The sequence below is a fragment of the Lynx canadensis genome, chromosome C1, assembly GCF_007474595.2.
Source record: "Lynx canadensis isolate LIC74 chromosome C1, mLynCan4.pri.v2, whole genome shotgun sequence".
NCBI lineage: Eukaryota > Metazoa > Chordata > Mammalia > Carnivora > Felidae > Lynx > Lynx canadensis.
Genome location: NC_044310.1, coordinates 220706179 through 220721692, shown reverse-complemented (window position 1 = coordinate 220721692; position 15514 = coordinate 220706179). Strand labels below are relative to the sequence as shown.

Below are 15514 nucleotides of genomic sequence, written 5' to 3'. Positions count from 1 at the left end.
CACTTAGGTCTTTGATCCACTTGGAATTTGTCCCCGTGTATATTGTGACCTCGGGTCCCATCTCGTCTCTTCCCCCACCTTACTTGCGGACTCAGTTCTGCAGGCACTGGGGTCTGGCTCTGGCTGTCCCAGGTCCCCTGGACTGCCTGCCTGCACTTGGCCTCGTGCTCGCGGTTCCGTGACAGACGCCACACCGGGCTCAGCTACAGGCGGGCTTCTCCCTCACCTTTCTCCTTTTTAAGATTCATTCTGGGGGCGCCTGGGTGGCTCGGTCAGTTAAGCGTCCGACTTCAGCTCAGGTCACAATCTCGCGGTCCGTGAGTTCGAGCCCCACATCGGGCTCTGGGCTGATGGCTCAGAGCCTGGAGCCTGCTTCCGATTCTGTGTCTCCCTCTCTCTCTCTGCCCCTCCCCCGTTCATGCTCTGTCTCTGTCTCAAAAATAAACATTAAAAAAATAAATAAAATAAAAAAAGATTCATTCTGGCTGTACTTTTTTTCATTTTTAAAATTTTTTAACATTTTATTTCTTTTTGAGAGAGAGACCGAGCACGAGCAGGGAAGGGGCAGAGAGAGAGAGGGAGACACAGAATCCCAAGCAGGCTCCAGGCTCCGAGCCGTCAGCACAGAGCCCGACGTGGGGCTTGAATCCACAAACCGTGAGATCGTGACCTGAGCTAAAGTTGGACGCTCAACCAACTGAGCTACCCAGGCGCCCCTATTTTTGCTTTTTAAGAAAATTTCCTCCCATTAAAATTAGCTTGTTCGGGGGCGCCTGGGTGGCTCAGTCGGTTTAAGCATCTGACTTTGGCTCAGGTCACCATCTCACGGTTTGTGAGTTCAAGCCCCGTGTCGGGCTCTATGCTGACGGCTCGGAGCCTGGAGCCTGCTTGGGATTCTGTGTCTCCCTCTCTCTCTCTGCCCCTCCCCTGCTCGTGCTCTGTCTCTCAAAAACAAAATAAACCTTAAAAAAAAATTTTTTAATCAGCTTGTTTAAATCTAGAAAAAAAAATGCCATTCTGATATGTCTACAAGGATGCATTAAATTTGTAAATTTGCTTATGAAGAATTGTCTTCTTTGTGGATGGATTTCCTCTCCGGAACACGGTGCCTCCGTCTGCTCAAGTCCGTGTGGGGTCTTGAAGGCACACGAGCCTTCCGCACACAGGCTCTCTCACTGTTGGGTTCATGCAGAGGAGTCTTATCCATTTGTTGCTGTTGGAAACAGAGCCTCTCTCCTACCGCGTCCTGTAACAGAGGTGTGTGAAGACAGCCCCCGTCTGATCTCCCTTGGTTTCGGACCCTGCTGCTGTCCTGTGCTGCCAGCCTGCCCCAGGATTGGGTCCAGGGGGTGAGGGAGGAAGCTGGGGCAGGCCCGGCGGGCAACGAAGACCTGACCGGCATCGCCTGCCCCCGTCACGGGCACCAGGGCGAGAGGAGGGCAGGCAGGGCTTGGAGGAAGCAGCATCCTTACAGCCAGCCGACTCCCACCCCGTGCCGCTTCCCTGGGAGGCTGGAGGGGAGGGCCGGGCCAGCTGACGTCAGCCGTCCTCTGGCTCAGCCATACGTTGCACAGAAAGGGAAACCCAGACCACGGGAGACTGGGTGGCAGAATCCAGCACCGTGTGCCTGTGGCCTGAGCAGGAGTCGGGCCCCCATGGGGAGAATGTCCGTTCACCAGAAAGCCGGGGGTGCGGACTGCCCGGAGCCGGCCCTGAGGTGGACACACAGCAGCCAGGCCTCTGGGCCCAGGGGGAGCCCGGGAAGGGGCACGGAGGCCTTGGCCGGCAAAGCAAGGGGAGGAGAACGGCCGGGCTGGACTGAGGAGTCGTGCAGGGCGGGACCGCTGAGCATTTGTTCCTGGTGTGTGTGTGCGTGTGTGCCCGTGACGCCGTGCATGCACGAATGTGTCCGTGTGGAGCTCCCTGTCACGGTGCGTGGCAGCAGAGGCCGCCCTAATCAGGGAGCGTGCTGGGATGCTTCCGCACTTGTGTTTTCTCACCTGCCTCCTGTCCCGTCCCTGGGCGGCAGGGCAGGGCAGAGGCACCAAGAAAGCAGATGGGTCACCTCCGTTGCCATGAAACTTTATTGGGACTGAACGCACACACACCAGCCTTCTTGCTTACAGGGTCCTGTGCTCTCAGGTCAGGCGTGCCGGCTTGGAGCCCACACCCCTGGTCCCCACAACACAGCCTCCCTGCCATGGGAGGGGGACACGCGCTCCCTCCAGAAATGGATTAAGCAACCAGCACATGAGCTCTATGCCCTGTTTACAAGGTCAGTAAGACCCCACGGCTCCTCCAGCCTTGGCCAGGCCAGGGTCTCCTTCCGACTGGATGTGCAGGGCCCACGGCCCAGCTCACGTCCTGACGTGGTCACCCTTCACGGACGGGACCCGGGCATCAAGTGACAGCCTGGCGTTCCCAGCCCCCTTCCTTTGGGACCTGGATGGTGACCCTGGCTTCATGGCTCCAGATGGAAGAGGACAGGGAGGGGTTCCAGGGGAAGGCACCGAAACCCAGCTCCAGGCCAGGGAGGCCCCCCCTGCTTCCCCTTCTAGAGGGCCAGGGTCTGTGGACGAGGGGCTCAGGGCAGGGCCTCCGGCACCGAGGCGGGGCTCTGAGGATCGGAGCGTTCCCAGCCTGGTTGGGGAGGACGTTGGCGCTTTCGAGGGCCGGGGGTCTCCTGGGTCGGAGAGCCTGGCTTCGGCCTCTGCCCGAGCCAGCGGCTCATCTCTCTGGCAACAGCACGAAGAAGGCGGCCTTCAGGAAGCGGCCGAAGCTGCAGAGTGCGGCCACCAGCCAGTGTGAGCGGAAGCCGGGCTCGGTGCTGACCACACACTTGAGGACATCGGTCTGGGAGGGAAGAGGGCACAGTTAGAGGGCAGGGCACCTCACACGGATGTCCACCGACACCCACGAGGGGGTGCGCGAGGCCGTTAGGGAAGGCCCATGGTCCACTCCGGACGGAAGACCCGCGTGGGGCCGACCCGGCCACGAGAAGCGAAGGGAGGAGGTAGGTGGAGGCAGGGAGCGGCCAGCCGACGGGAGAAGCCTGCGGTGCCCACGTGAGGACTCCACCGCCAGCCCCGTGGCCACTACCTGCAGCCACGTCCCCACAACCCCCGGCCTCCTTCTGCCTTGGCCCTGTGGAGCCTGGGGCGCCAGGAAACGCCAAACCCAGCTCCAGACTCTCCCTTCAAACAGAAGTGGACACAGCTTTCCAGAACCCCAGGGAACGGCCACTATTTCTTCCTGTTCCTGCTAAGAAATGAAGTATTTTCTCTACAGTCCAGACTTGGACCGTGGTGGTCACGGCCTTGCTGGCTCCACGGAGAGGAAGCAGGAGGGACAGAGGCCCCGGGGTCCCTGCTGAGGGACACCCACAGCCACAAGTCACCCTGGAGGCGGTGTCCCTCCGCCTGCCTCCCGCAGCGCCAACTTCAGATGAGCCTCCGGCCCCAGAACCGCCCGACCTCGGCCTTCGGCTCCAACCTCGGCGGAGGGCTGAGCTCTGTCATCCACAGCCGGCCTCGCACACCCTTGCTCACCATCCGTTTTACAGAGGAGAAAACTGAGATCTCCTGTGGGAGCCTGGCCAGGGCTGGGCGGGCGGCTGGGGCGCGGGGACTGATGGGTAGGACGCCTGCACGCATCCCTGCGGGCTGGGCCGATGTGCCCCACCTCTCCTGGACAGAGGGGTCACGGCTGCAGACCAGCTTCTGCCCTGCGGGGGACTCCCGGACAGCAGGACTTTAGCCCTAGAGGTGGGGGGAGGCTCCGGCCTTGGAGGGAGCTGGGCCTCACCCCTGTCCCACCCAGCAACCCCTTCCCGGGACCTCAGGTGCCCCTCACCCATCCGCCGCGCCTCCGCAGCCAGGGCGCCAGGGTCTTGCGCACAAACTCCCCGAGGCAGTCGACGATAGCGTGGACCACGGCGGGCTGGGCCTGCCGCACACAGTCTACGGCCAGCCCCGCAGCCACTGAGTACAGGGACACCACCTTGCCCCACGTGATGCCTGCAGGGAGAGAGACAGACGCCGGTCAGCAGAAGGCCACCCAAACCCTGGCTCCAGTCCAGCCCTCGGGGTCGCAGGAAGCGCCTCTCTGAGCCACGCCCCCTGCCATCCTCCCACTGATGACTGGGGTGGGCACCCAGGGCGCCAGCCTCCACCCCACCTGGACAGGTGCCCTGCCAGCTGACCGCCAGGCACGAGCCCCAGCCGCCCTCCATCACAGGTCAGTCCTGCCACCCTCATGGGTAGTTCTTAGATGGAGATTCTCGAAGCCCCCGTTATCCACCCGCACACCTGTGCCAGCGCCCAGGACAACCTCGCACGGCCCACCGTCTGCCGGAGGAGGCGATAAGACAGCAAGGCAGTTCAGTGAGGAGGAAACGGAGGCCAGGGGCGAGGGTGGCCAAGTGACCTGGAGCTGCACACTGTGTCCAGTAAGAGGCGTCAAGCCACACCTGCCCCGGGCGCGTCCGGTCTCCCGAACGGCCGTGTGAAAGCACCAGGACGTTCCCTACACGAAGCAGCTGAGGCCCACGAGGGGGGTGACCCTCCCCAGACCACAGAGCTCCTGAGCGGTGGCACCAAGATGCGGCCGCCCGGGAGGAAAAGGCCGATGAACGGAGTCTGAGAAAGAATGCCCGAAATTCTAGGGTGTGGGCTTCCTTAACGTATAAAGAGAGTTTACAACTCAGCCAGAACAAAGAGAAACCTTTCAAAAGTATGAACGCAGAATAAACAGCTGCTTCACGGAAGAAAAGATACAAATACATGAAACATCTGAAAAATGCCCACCTCACAAATAACCACAGAAAGGCCAATGAAAACAAGATATAGATTGCAATCTGTCAGATTAAAACTTTATTGTTTTTAAGTTTATTTATTTTGGGGGGGAGGGGCAGAGAGAGAGAGAGAGAGAGAGAGAGAGAGATTGAGAATCTCAGGCTCCACGCTGTCAGTGCAGAGCCCGACGTGCGTCTTGATCTCATGACCGGGAGATCACAACCTGAGCGGGTGTCAGGAGTCGAATGCTTAACCAGCTGAGCCACCCAGCCTCCCCTCTTTCTTACCTCTCTTAATCTTCCTCCTCCCCGAACCCACCGTCCTTAATTCTCCGACTAACGAACACAAAGCACTTGGAAGAGCACTGCTGTAACGTGTGGGGGCACTTTATTTTCTGTGGCTGTATTACCGTTGTCATTGTAATTATAATTATTAGTCATTCCTCTTTGTACCAAAATTTCCTCATGCTCATTAAAATATCAATTATAAAAGATACCATGAGAAAACATAGAATATGTCGAAGAATCTTTAAAACAGATTGTAGCAGGGGAGGATTATGGTTACCTGGATATAACCGAGGAAGCGTCATACGACCCAGGGGAAAAATAAAACAATGGCCAGACAGCATCATCCCTTGGGATCTAGTGTGTCCCGTGTCCAGATTTATTATAACACTGAACAGGTCTGAACAGTGACTCTGGAAGCTGAGGAGAGGGCGTGCTCTGTGCAGAGTCACAGGATATAGCCCCTAAAGCCAAGGACCAGGTAGATACCCCAGGCTGGAAACTCTGACAGCTTCAGACTTGTGCACGCAGCAAACTTCTGACCCATGGCATGGATTGGACCAGTCAGGAAGCAAACGGGAGGGCCCCGGGGTCCCAGAAACCAAGGCCCAGAGACCATGCTCGCCTCCCTGCCAGGCTACGAGAGTCACAGCCCTCCAGCCTCCCAACACGAGGGGCCCCTCTACAAGTAAAGATTCTTCACAAACAGCAGAAAACTACAATTACTCTGGTCTAGCGAGTACATGTGAGTACATTATCGACTCTCCTCTTTCGTCTTTTTAAGTTTACTTGTTTATTTTGGAAAGAGAAAGAAAGCGTGAGTGGGGGAGGGGAAGAAAGAGAGGAAGAGAGAGAGAATCCCAAGCAGGCTCCGCACCGTCAGCACAGAGCCTGATGCGGGGGTCGAGCTCATGAACCGTGAGACCGTGAGCTGAGCCAAAATCAAGAGTCGGACGCTTAACCGACTGAGCCCCCCAGGCGCCCCTTTATTTATTCATTTTTAAAGTAAACTGTAGCCCCAACACAGAGCTTGAACTCATGACTCCAAGATCAAGAGCTGCACATTCTACCGACTGAGCCACCCCAGCGCCCCTGTCAGATTAAAACTCTAAATGTCAGTGTGAGCGAGGATCCAGGTGAGTCTGCACCTTGTCACCCTGACGGGAAAGACAGCCACCATCACGGCAGGAATTAGCCTGAGGACGCGGCATCTGCGGATGGTGGTGCTGCCGGGTCAACGCACCTTCGCGGAGCAGCCGGTGCATAGACCGGCTCCCACCCACCCTTGCTCGTCCGTGTTCGCGGCAGCCCTGCTCACAGTCGCCAAAAGGTGGAAGCGACAAAAGAAGCCATCAACTGTGAGCGGAAGCGCAAACTGTGGTCCGTCCGTGCCAGGGAACACGACAGCCACGAAAAGGGATGGGGCGTTGGGGAGGCTCGGAAACACGGCGCTCAGGGGAAGCCACAGACTCAAGAGGCCGCATACGCTGTATGAATCTGTTACGCACAACGTCCAGAACAGGTAAATCCATGGAGACAGACACAGGTCGGCGGTTGCCGGGGGCCGGGGGAGGGGCGGGGAGGGGGTGCTCAAGGGGCTCCAAGTGTCCTGGGCGATGAAAACAGAGGTGTTAGTTGCACGCACTGTGAATGCACTAACAACGGCCACTCGATTGTACGCTTTGCAACGGTTCATTGTTCTGTAAGTTTCATCTCAATAAAGAGAAAAATTTTAAACCCCATAAATCGGACCACATCATTCCCCTGCGTAAAAACCTCCCATTACTGTTACTTTGCATCTCTTTCTAAAGAAATCCAAGTTACGGGGCCCCGTGGCCAGCTCCCAGCCTGTGGAGCGTGTGACTCTTGAGCTCAGGGGTATGAGTTCGAGCCCCGCGCTGGGTGTAGAGATGACTTAAAAATAAATCCAAGTCTGAAATCTCATGTGAGCCCCCACCCCCCTCTAGGCCCCATTCCCACCACCCCGGCCCCGCGTGTGCTCTTCCCGCCTCTTCCCTGCTGCCGGCAGTGCTCCCCAGCTCCACAGGCCAGGCCGTGAGGGCGCCAGCTCGTGGTGATAGCACTCCCCCCCCATGCCCGTCCCGCTCACATGGTGCCCTTGGCACCTGACAGGCACCCCTCCCTGCCGGGACGCAGGTGAAGGGACTGACACGCGAGGGTCGGGGTGACTGCCACGGGATGCAGGAGGTGAACACCACGTTCTGTGGTGCCCCACGTGGAGACAGGTGCTCACTGTGGCGAGCTCCACGTGATGGCTGTATTTTCAGGTCTGGAGAGAAAAGCCAGGGATGGTAATAAGTTACCCTAAATTACAGTGGCACTTAATGCACTAAGTGTCTCGCCCTAACACATTTTCATGCCCCCAAAGGACGCCCTCACCACGGGCAGTCAGGCCCCTTCCCCACCCCTGCGCGCAGACCCGTCTTCGGCCTTGGCGGATCTCCCTCCTGTAGGTGTTCCCTGTGGAAGGGCTCACACACGACACTCCGTTCTGCGTCTGGCTGCTTGCACCGGGCACAACGTCCCCAAGGTTCATCCACGTGGTACCTGTCAGCATGTCTCCCTTTCTGTGGCCGAATGACGTTCCCCTGCGCAAAGAGACCACGTTCTGCTCATCCATCCATCAGATGACGAACGTCTGGGTTGCCTGTGAACAGCACTGCTCTGAACGTCTGCGTAGACGTGTGCTTCCATTTTTCACGGGTGGACGCCCAAGAGCAGGACCGGTGTGCCCCGCGGTAACTCCACTCGCGTTAAACCGCTAGAGAGGCCGACCGTCTTCCACGGCAGCCGAGCCACACTGGGGCCCCACCAGCAGCTAATGAGGCTTCGACTGTTCACGTCCCCACCGTGGCGTGTGCACCTGCCTCTGATCCCAGCCATCCTGGTGGGCGGGCGCTGAGGCCTCGCGGTGGTGGCTCTTCCCTGGTTGGCTGATGAGAGCGCTTTTCACGGGCCATCTGTACATCTTCCTTGGAAAAGCGTCTACTCAGATTCTTCGCTTCTTTTAGGTTGGGTGGTCTTTTTAGTACTGTTTTCTAAGAGTTGGTTATCTTTTCTATTTTCTGATCTCTTTGTGATAAAATATTTTGCTCTCGTCCTAAGAAGAAAAAACTGAAAACCCTGCCAACTTCTAACCAGGGAGAGAAAAACCAGTTTTTCCCCTGAAGGGAGCTGAGCAGACAAAGGGCAGGGACAGAGGCACGGCCACCCAGGGGATGCCTCCCCAGGTCCTGCCCTGTAGTCCTCAAGCTGCCCCATCCAGGGCCACAGCCCTGACTGGGCCTGCACCCCAGGGGGGCCTGCCAAGGGGAGGAGGGGGTGCGAGGTGCAGCGGGAGGGTCCGTGTCAGCAAGGAGGGGCCGCGGGAAGACGGACGGGGCTGGCGAGCACCTCAAGGCTGGACCTCACGGCTGGGGCCGACCCAGTGGCGAAAGGGTCTAAGGACCTGAGACGTAGGATGGACAAGGGACCAAGGGGAAGCCTTGGCGGCAAGCGGGGTGGTGGGAGGCGCACCCACAGCTGGTGAGGGGGTGGCCGGAGAGCCAGGCAGCAGCAGAGGGCCAGCCCTGCAACCCCACCTCCGTGCAGCCCTGCTCTTTTCAGGTCGCTCTGAGGTTCAGAGAAGCTAAGAAACCAGTTGCAGGTCACGGAGCCGCAGCCGATGAGGGGCAGCTGCCGCAGAGCCCACAGGGGCAGGTCAGGTGTGGAGGCTGCCCCCAGAAGGGGACGGGGCCGGTGGGGGCCAGGGCCGAACGTGCTTGGACACGAGGGGGTATATTCCGCCCCAGTCTCCGGTGAAAACCACAAGACTAACTGACCTCTGCAAGCGGAGCGAGCCTCCGGGCTTCTGTGCCCGTTCTTCCCTGCCCCTCCCCTGTCCTCGTGGTCCCAGTCGTTCCGAACACCTCCCTGAGCAAGGCTGGGCAGGTGGAGTGGTCCCTCTGTCCCCTGTCCCCTGCCCACATAGCAGCCACCACCCAGGAGCCTAGCCCAGCCTTCCCGCTCAGACCCACAGCCAGCAGCAGAGCAGAGCGGCATTCTCAGAGATAAGCCTTCCTTTTAAAGCCAGACCTCGGCTCATAAACCAGCCGCCCGCCAGCCTGGAGTCAGACACAGGCGGCCACCCACGCGCCAGCCATCAGGCCCAGGACACAGGAGCCCAGGGAGGGGGAGGGGGATCCTCAGCCCAGGATGTCCCCTGGGCCCCACCTCCTTCCTGGGCCCCACCTGCTTCCCTTCTCCACAACGTGCCCTCCCAGCCCACCCCTGCAGGTTGCCACAGCCCAGCACCGCCCCCCCCCCCCCCCCCCACCGCCCCGCCCCAGGTCAGGACAGTTAGAACATTCGGAAGGAAATTGGCCCTCCCACCAGCCCATCCAGGCACCTGCCTCATGATGTCCTAGCCTTACTGACTCCTATCTGGGAGGTCAGTGCTGACCTGGTGGTGGCCCTGGAGGAAGCTAGATTCGACGGTTGGCTGTCCCATGTCCCTGGCCGTCCCTGGCTGTCCTGCGTTCCTAGACGTCCTGCGTCCCTGGCTGTCCCATGTCCCTGGCCATCCCGCGTCCCTGGCTGTCCTGTGTCCCTGGCCGTCCTGTGTCCCTGGCCGTCCCGTGTCCCTGGCTGTCCCGCGTTCCTAGCTGTCCCTGGCTGTCCCGCGTTCCTAGCCGTCCCGCGTCCCTGGCTGTCCCATGTCCCTGGCCGTCCGTGGCTGTCCCATGTCCCTGGCCATCCCGCATCCCTGGCTGTCCTGTGTCCCTGGCCGTCCCGTGTCCCTGGCCGTCCCGTGTCCCTGGCTGTCCCGCGTTCCTAGCTGTCCCTGGCTGTCCCGCGTTCCTAGCCGTCCCGCGTCCCTGGCTGTCCCATGTCCCTGGCCGTCCGTGGCTGTCCCATGTCCCTGGCCATCCCGCATCCCTGGCTGTCCTGTGTCCCTGGCCGTCCTGTGTCCCTGGCCGTCCCGTGTCCCTGGCTGTCCCGCGTTCCTAGCCGTCCCTGGCTGTCCCGCGTTCCTAGCCGTCCCGCGTCCCTGGCTGTCCCATGTCCCTGGCCATCCGTGGCTGTCCCATGTCCCTGGCCATCCCGCATCCCTGGCTGTCCTGTGTCCCTGGCCGTCCCGTGTCCCTGGCCATCCCGTGTCCCTGGCTGTCCCGCGTTCCTAGCCGTCCCTGGCTGTCCCGCGTTCCTAGCCGTCCCGCGTCCCTGGCTGTCCCATGTCCCTGGCCGTCCCTGGCTGTCCTGCGTTCCTAGACGTCCTGCGTCCCTGGCTGTCCCATGTCCCTGGCCATCCCGCGTCCCTGGCCGTCCTGTGTCCCTGGCCGTCCTGTGTCCCTGGCCGTCCCGCGTCCCTGGCTGTCCCGCGTTCCTAGCTGTCCTGTGTCCCTGGCCGTCCCGCGTCCCTGGCCATCCCTGGCTGTCCTGCATCCCCACCACACTGGCCACAACTGAGGGAAGCCTATGCCCACCAGGAGCTGGTAGAGCCTCCTTGGGGGAGGATACCGGATGTCGACGTGTGGTCACCCCAGAGGGTGGGGTCAGCTGGGCTAGGGGTTCATCTCCGATGGGATGAAGCAGCCCTCTGCTTTATCTCTTTTCCCTGCAGGGTGTGGGCTGCATCTGCGGGTGGTGGGGACCGTGGCTCCCCCCGCAGCCTCCACCCTAAAGCCCTGCTCTGCTGCTGTCCCAACCATCCCACGGATGAGGAAACCCAGGCCAAGGTCACATAGCTGGTCAGCAACAGAGCCAGGACCGCCTCCCAGAGGAGGGTGCGAGGCCTCCCTGCTGCCTGGGGCCCTTCCTCCTGCAGTGGAATGCCTTCCAGAAAGCCCCAGAGGGAGGGTGGCCCTCTCCACTAGCCACATGACCGCTCACCTCACTCCCCACTCCAGCTGGGATGCAGCCTCTGGAACACTCTGGCTCCGAGGCCCCCAAGCTTTCCCCCGCCGAGGGCCAGGGCAGGCCGTCCCGTCATCAGGGGTCCCCTGGCCCCGGTGCCGGGGAAATACCCACGGGATGTGCTGAGGCAGGAGGTGCTGGTTGGGGCTGGGGCTCTGGTTACCTAGACGCACAGCCTGGCACCTGTTATACAAGGATACAGGGACGGACTCACAGAGTGTGGGTGCCAGGCCAGGACGTGGTGTCACAGGTGGGGATATGAGGTCCGTGGACGGCAGGGAGCCCAGCGGGGTTCCAAGGAGAGGACATGGGGACAGGAGAAGGTTTAGGGGGACGAGCCCCATCGCCTCCAGTGAGTCTGGGGGTAGCAGCAGGAGCTGAACTCAGAGGTGAGGGCACAGAGAGGAGGTGGCAGGAGCACACGTCACCTGCGCACAGTTGGGGCTCCAGGAGACGCCCGGGGCGTGCGGGTCAGCCAGCTGAGACAGGTGTGGTGCTCTTCCCCAGAGACTGCCCAGGGAGCCTCTGCTCCGGGGCTCCTGCCCTCATGGATCTTCCCTCCACGTGGGGCCGCCCTGCAAGGCGCCTTTGACCAACACAGTCCGGCAGAGTGACACCGTACCTGCAGAGGCTGCATCCCGAGAGCCTGGCAGTTCCACCCGGGATGCTGGGGACACTCCCCTTGGGGACCCGGTACCACGCCGTGAGAAGCCCACAGGCCACACGCAGGACACGCTGCCCCCCCTCTAAGTCAACGGCCAGCACCGACTGGCAATCTGGGACACGCGGCCCAGACAAGACTTCAGGTCGCTGCCACCCCAGCCGATGCCCAGTCAGAGCCTCGTAGAGGCCTGGCACCAGCTGCCCAGCAGGCCCACCGTCCTCACAACCGGGGGAGGCACTGCACGTCACCGTTCGAGTCGAGGTTCTGGGCTCTTTTGTGCAGCAAGAAAGTACACGTGACCACCAGGTGGCTCCAGGGCTGCCCCGGTGCTGAAGGCCCTGCCCCCCGGCCCACCCCAGCCCTGTGGGCGCCCTGGGGGAGGGGGTACCCAGGCCTACCTGCGGAGAAGATTTGTGCTGCCACGGCCAGGAAGGCGTCGGTCACCACTGTCTCAGACTGCAGGGAGATGTTCAGCTGACGAGCCACGTTGCGGTAGATGCTGGGCCGGATCAGCTCCAGCTCATCTCCTGTGCAGTCACACAGCGGGGTCAGAGGTGGTCCGTGCCTGCACGACCCTGGTCCCACCGTCACACGGGCCTGGGACCAGCCCACTCCTCACGGCCCGCAGCTGGCACCGAACATGCCTGATCCCCGACTGGATTCAGCCCGTCAAACTCCCACCCTGACTTGGCCCCACCATGGCCCCTGGGAACAGGAGACCAAGGAGGTACACTGGGAACCCCCAGACCTACCTCCGCGTCCCGCCCCTCCGACAAGCCAGCCACCCCCCACTCCCACCCAGGGCCAAGCCTGCTGGGCCGGTGTGGTGGGAATCCCAAGGAGGAACAAGGGCCGTGCCTGATGGGTGACTCATGGCTCACAGTGAGCTGCCCGGGCGGCAGGCGGACTGGGCAGGCAGCCAGAGCCCGACACGGGCAGGGGCTGTGCCAACGACCCCACGCAGGTGGGCCCCTGGCTGCTGCCTCTGAGGGGCATCCTCGCTCAGGCCCTGCTCTGTGAACCGAGAAGCGGAGCCATTGCCCCAAGCCGCCGACACCGCCCAGGCTCAAACCTGGGCTCCTGGTGCCAAGCGGGTGTGTCTGGACGGGCGGCCACGTTGGGCAGAGAAAATGCCCTCTCAGCAGCCCTGCCCGCGGCCTGCGCTCGCTGCAGCGCCCCTGGCAGTGACGTGCTGGGAATCCCGCACGGCCCTCCGACCGGTGTCCCCCAGCCCAGGGACTTCTGCAGCCAAGGCCAACGGGGAAATGCCGGGGACTGGCCAGCACGGAGCGGCAGGGGTGTCTGCGTCATTCCCGAGGCCAGCTGCACTCCGTCTAATGAACTAAGATCTAGATGCAGAGCACAAACCGGCGAGGCTGGCGGGCAGCTGGAGGAGGTGGCATGGAAATCCCCAGGGCCGGCCTGGCCGTTCCCACACAGACCTCAGGGCCGCTGGGGACCGGCCCCAAGACACTGACCACGGGGACGCGACCCATTCTTCTTCCTGTGTGCCGTTGCCCCGGGAGCTAGGCGTCTGTGCCGAGGAGGGGCTGAGGGGCGTCTGGGGGGCAGGGAGGCAGCGCCGGCCGTGAAGGGGCTAGTGCGGAGCGGCACCAAGAGCAGAACGCAGCGAACAGACAAGAAGGAGAGCACCCTGGGGGGCCAGGCCATCTCCTCCCTCCTTGGCCACCCGGCAGGGCTGAGTCCCAGCCACCGGACATAGCCTGGTGCCGGGGAAGGGCCTCGAAGGCCCTGCTCCTGAGATGGCTGGTGCTGGGCACCCAAGCCCAGGCCGGAAATGCCGGGGCTCTCAGGATGGGACACAGAGGACTGAGGGCACAGGAACCAGCCTGGTCAGACGGGGAGAGGCCGAAGCAAAGTTCTTCAGACAAGTTCAGACAATAGGCACTCTGGGCCCAGGGCAGAGGCAGCACCCAGCTCCCGCTCACAGACAAGGAGACAGAGGCTGGAGGTTGGGGGACTGCAGGGCAGGCCAGGACGGAGGCAAGACTTCCTTCTGGCTCCCCCAGGGAGGCCAAGGAACCACCTTCTCCAGGGCCCTCTAGAATGCTCCACCAGTGTCATCCCCACAGGCCAGCTGAAGAAACGGCTTGTGGGTGGCTGACCTCATGGGAGTCTAGGCCCTCTGGACCCCTGCCTGGTTTCCCAAACCCCACTGGCTCTCCCCTCCCCTGAGGCCCCGGAGGGCTACCACCCTTCCTGGCAGCCTTGTCTGACGCCCCAGGGAATCTGTGTGTCTCCCCACACTCCAGGTCTACACAGCTCTGCTCTGAGTCCACACAAAACAGGGACAAGCAGACACCGGTGTCAGCCGGAGAAGAGGCAGCGTCCTCTCACACAGCACTTCCCCGCGAGCCTGGACCCACACTCTGCGCAGAGCCGCACCATCAGGCCTCCATCCCCTGCCCATGTGCCCACCGCCAGCAACCAGATAAGCGAGCTCAGTCCCTGGGGGAAGTACACTGAATCAGCTGGGCTGGTCCCCCTCTGGGGTGTAGACCCTGGAGAAGGTGGAAACAGTTACTGGGCTGCGTGTGACCGCACCCCCCCCATAAGTGCCCCCAGGTGTCTATACACACGGGCTGGCCCCTTGGTGGCTCTGAGCCTCTGAGCCTCTTTTGCAGGGAGCCCTACCAGGCCTCCACATCAAGGGGAAAGAGCAGCGGGGATTTCAGGCAGCAACCCCAAAGACCTACTTTCCAAAACAAACATCGGGACACGTGGTCCCACAAAGGATTTCTGTGCCCAGCTCAGTACAAGGGTCACTCTGGAAGTTTAGCCACCAAAACACTGTTGTTTCCCAGAGATTTCTAGTCTTTGTGAACAGAATGTCTCAGATCTGGGCGGAGCTGGCATGCCGGGGAGCTCTGCAGCGGGTGGGCCGGAGAGCCCAGGGGCTAAAGAGGGGAGTGTGGGTGGGCCCGCCTAGCGAAGCAAGGCTATTCTTGCCCTCCTCCTCCTCCCCTCCCGGCCCGCCCCCTGTCCGCCCCCAAGTGAAACTTCGGCCTAGCAGCGGGGGGCTTCTCCCGGACACCCCTTGGCCTAGCAACGGGGGTCGCCCCCGGGGCACCCCTCGGCCCAGAATTGGGGGGCTTCTCCCGGGCATCCTCGGCCCAGCAACGGGGGTCGCCCCCGAGACACCCCTCGGGCCAGCAGCGGGGGCTTCTCCCGGGCACCCGCCCGCCCCGGCCCGCACTCACCCAGGCGCAGCAGCACCGCGCACACCTCCGCCAGGCGGCCTCCGGGGGCGGGAGCGGCGCGTTCGGGCGCGTTCCAGGCGAGGCCGGCGCGCAGCAGTCGCGCATGCACGAACTCCCGGCCGAGCGCCTTGGCCTGGGCCACCAGCTCCTTGTCGGTGGGCGAGCGGTCAAAGGCGTCCATGATCTCGGCGGCGAAGACCGAGGAGCGCCGCAGCACCTCCATGGCGGGGACGCGGGCCAGGGGCGCGGCACCTGCGGGGAGCCCGGCTCAGCGCCCCGGCCTGGCCGGCGGCGGGGAGGGCGCTCGGGGAGGGGGCGCGCGGGGAGGGGGCGCAGCGGGGAGGGGTTGGAGGGGCGCGGCCGGCCGCGAGGGGCCGTTCGTTCTGGTGAAGGGGGGAGGGACAAATCTTTGAAATCACGGTGCCACGCTCTTTGAGATTCCGGGTTCCATCACAAGGCTCCCCAGGGTGCCCGCGCCAGAAGGACCGCTGCGAGGTGGCGATGCGCCCCTGGGGCCCCGCCTCGGAGGCGCGGCGTCCCCCGCGCCCGTCCCCGGCCGTCGCCCCGCTCACCTCCCCCGCGGCATGGCGCGGGCGCGGGGCCGGGGAGGGGGCTCTGGCCTCAGCGTCTGCGGGC

General features: G+C 62.4%; 1 protein-coding gene across 1 annotated transcript; it reads right to left on the bottom strand.

Annotated features, from left to right (window-relative positions):
- Positions 1-2066: 2066 nt before the first annotated feature.
- On the bottom strand, positions 2067-15120 carry BOK (BCL2 family apoptosis regulator BOK). Its single transcript, XM_030327912.1, has 4 exons — positions 14879-15120; positions 12056-12184; positions 3853-4016; positions 2067-2853 (listed from the first exon to the last, which is right to left on the bottom strand). The coding sequence occupies exons 1-4, from the start codon at positions 15099-15101 to the stop codon at positions 2728-2730; spliced, it is 642 nt and encodes a 213-aa protein (XP_030183772.1). The 5' UTR covers positions 15102-15120; the 3' UTR covers positions 2067-2727.
- Between the last annotated feature and the right edge of the window lie 394 nt (positions 15121-15514).

Excerpts from the sequence above, each read along its gene's own strand:
- BOK (XM_030327912.1), bottom strand. The coding sequence starts at position 15,101 with ATGGAGGTGCTGCGGCGCTCCTCGGTCTTCGCCGCCGAGATCATGGAC. Across the intron at positions 12,185-14,878 it reads CGCGGTGCTGCTGCGCCTGG|GAGATGAGCTGGAGCTGATC; the intron begins GTGAGTGCGGGC and ends GTGACTGCACAG. Across the intron at positions 2,854-3,852 it reads TGCGGAGGCGCGGCGGATGG|ACCGATGTCCTCAAGTGTGT; the intron begins GTGAGGGGCACC and ends CTTCCCTCCCAG.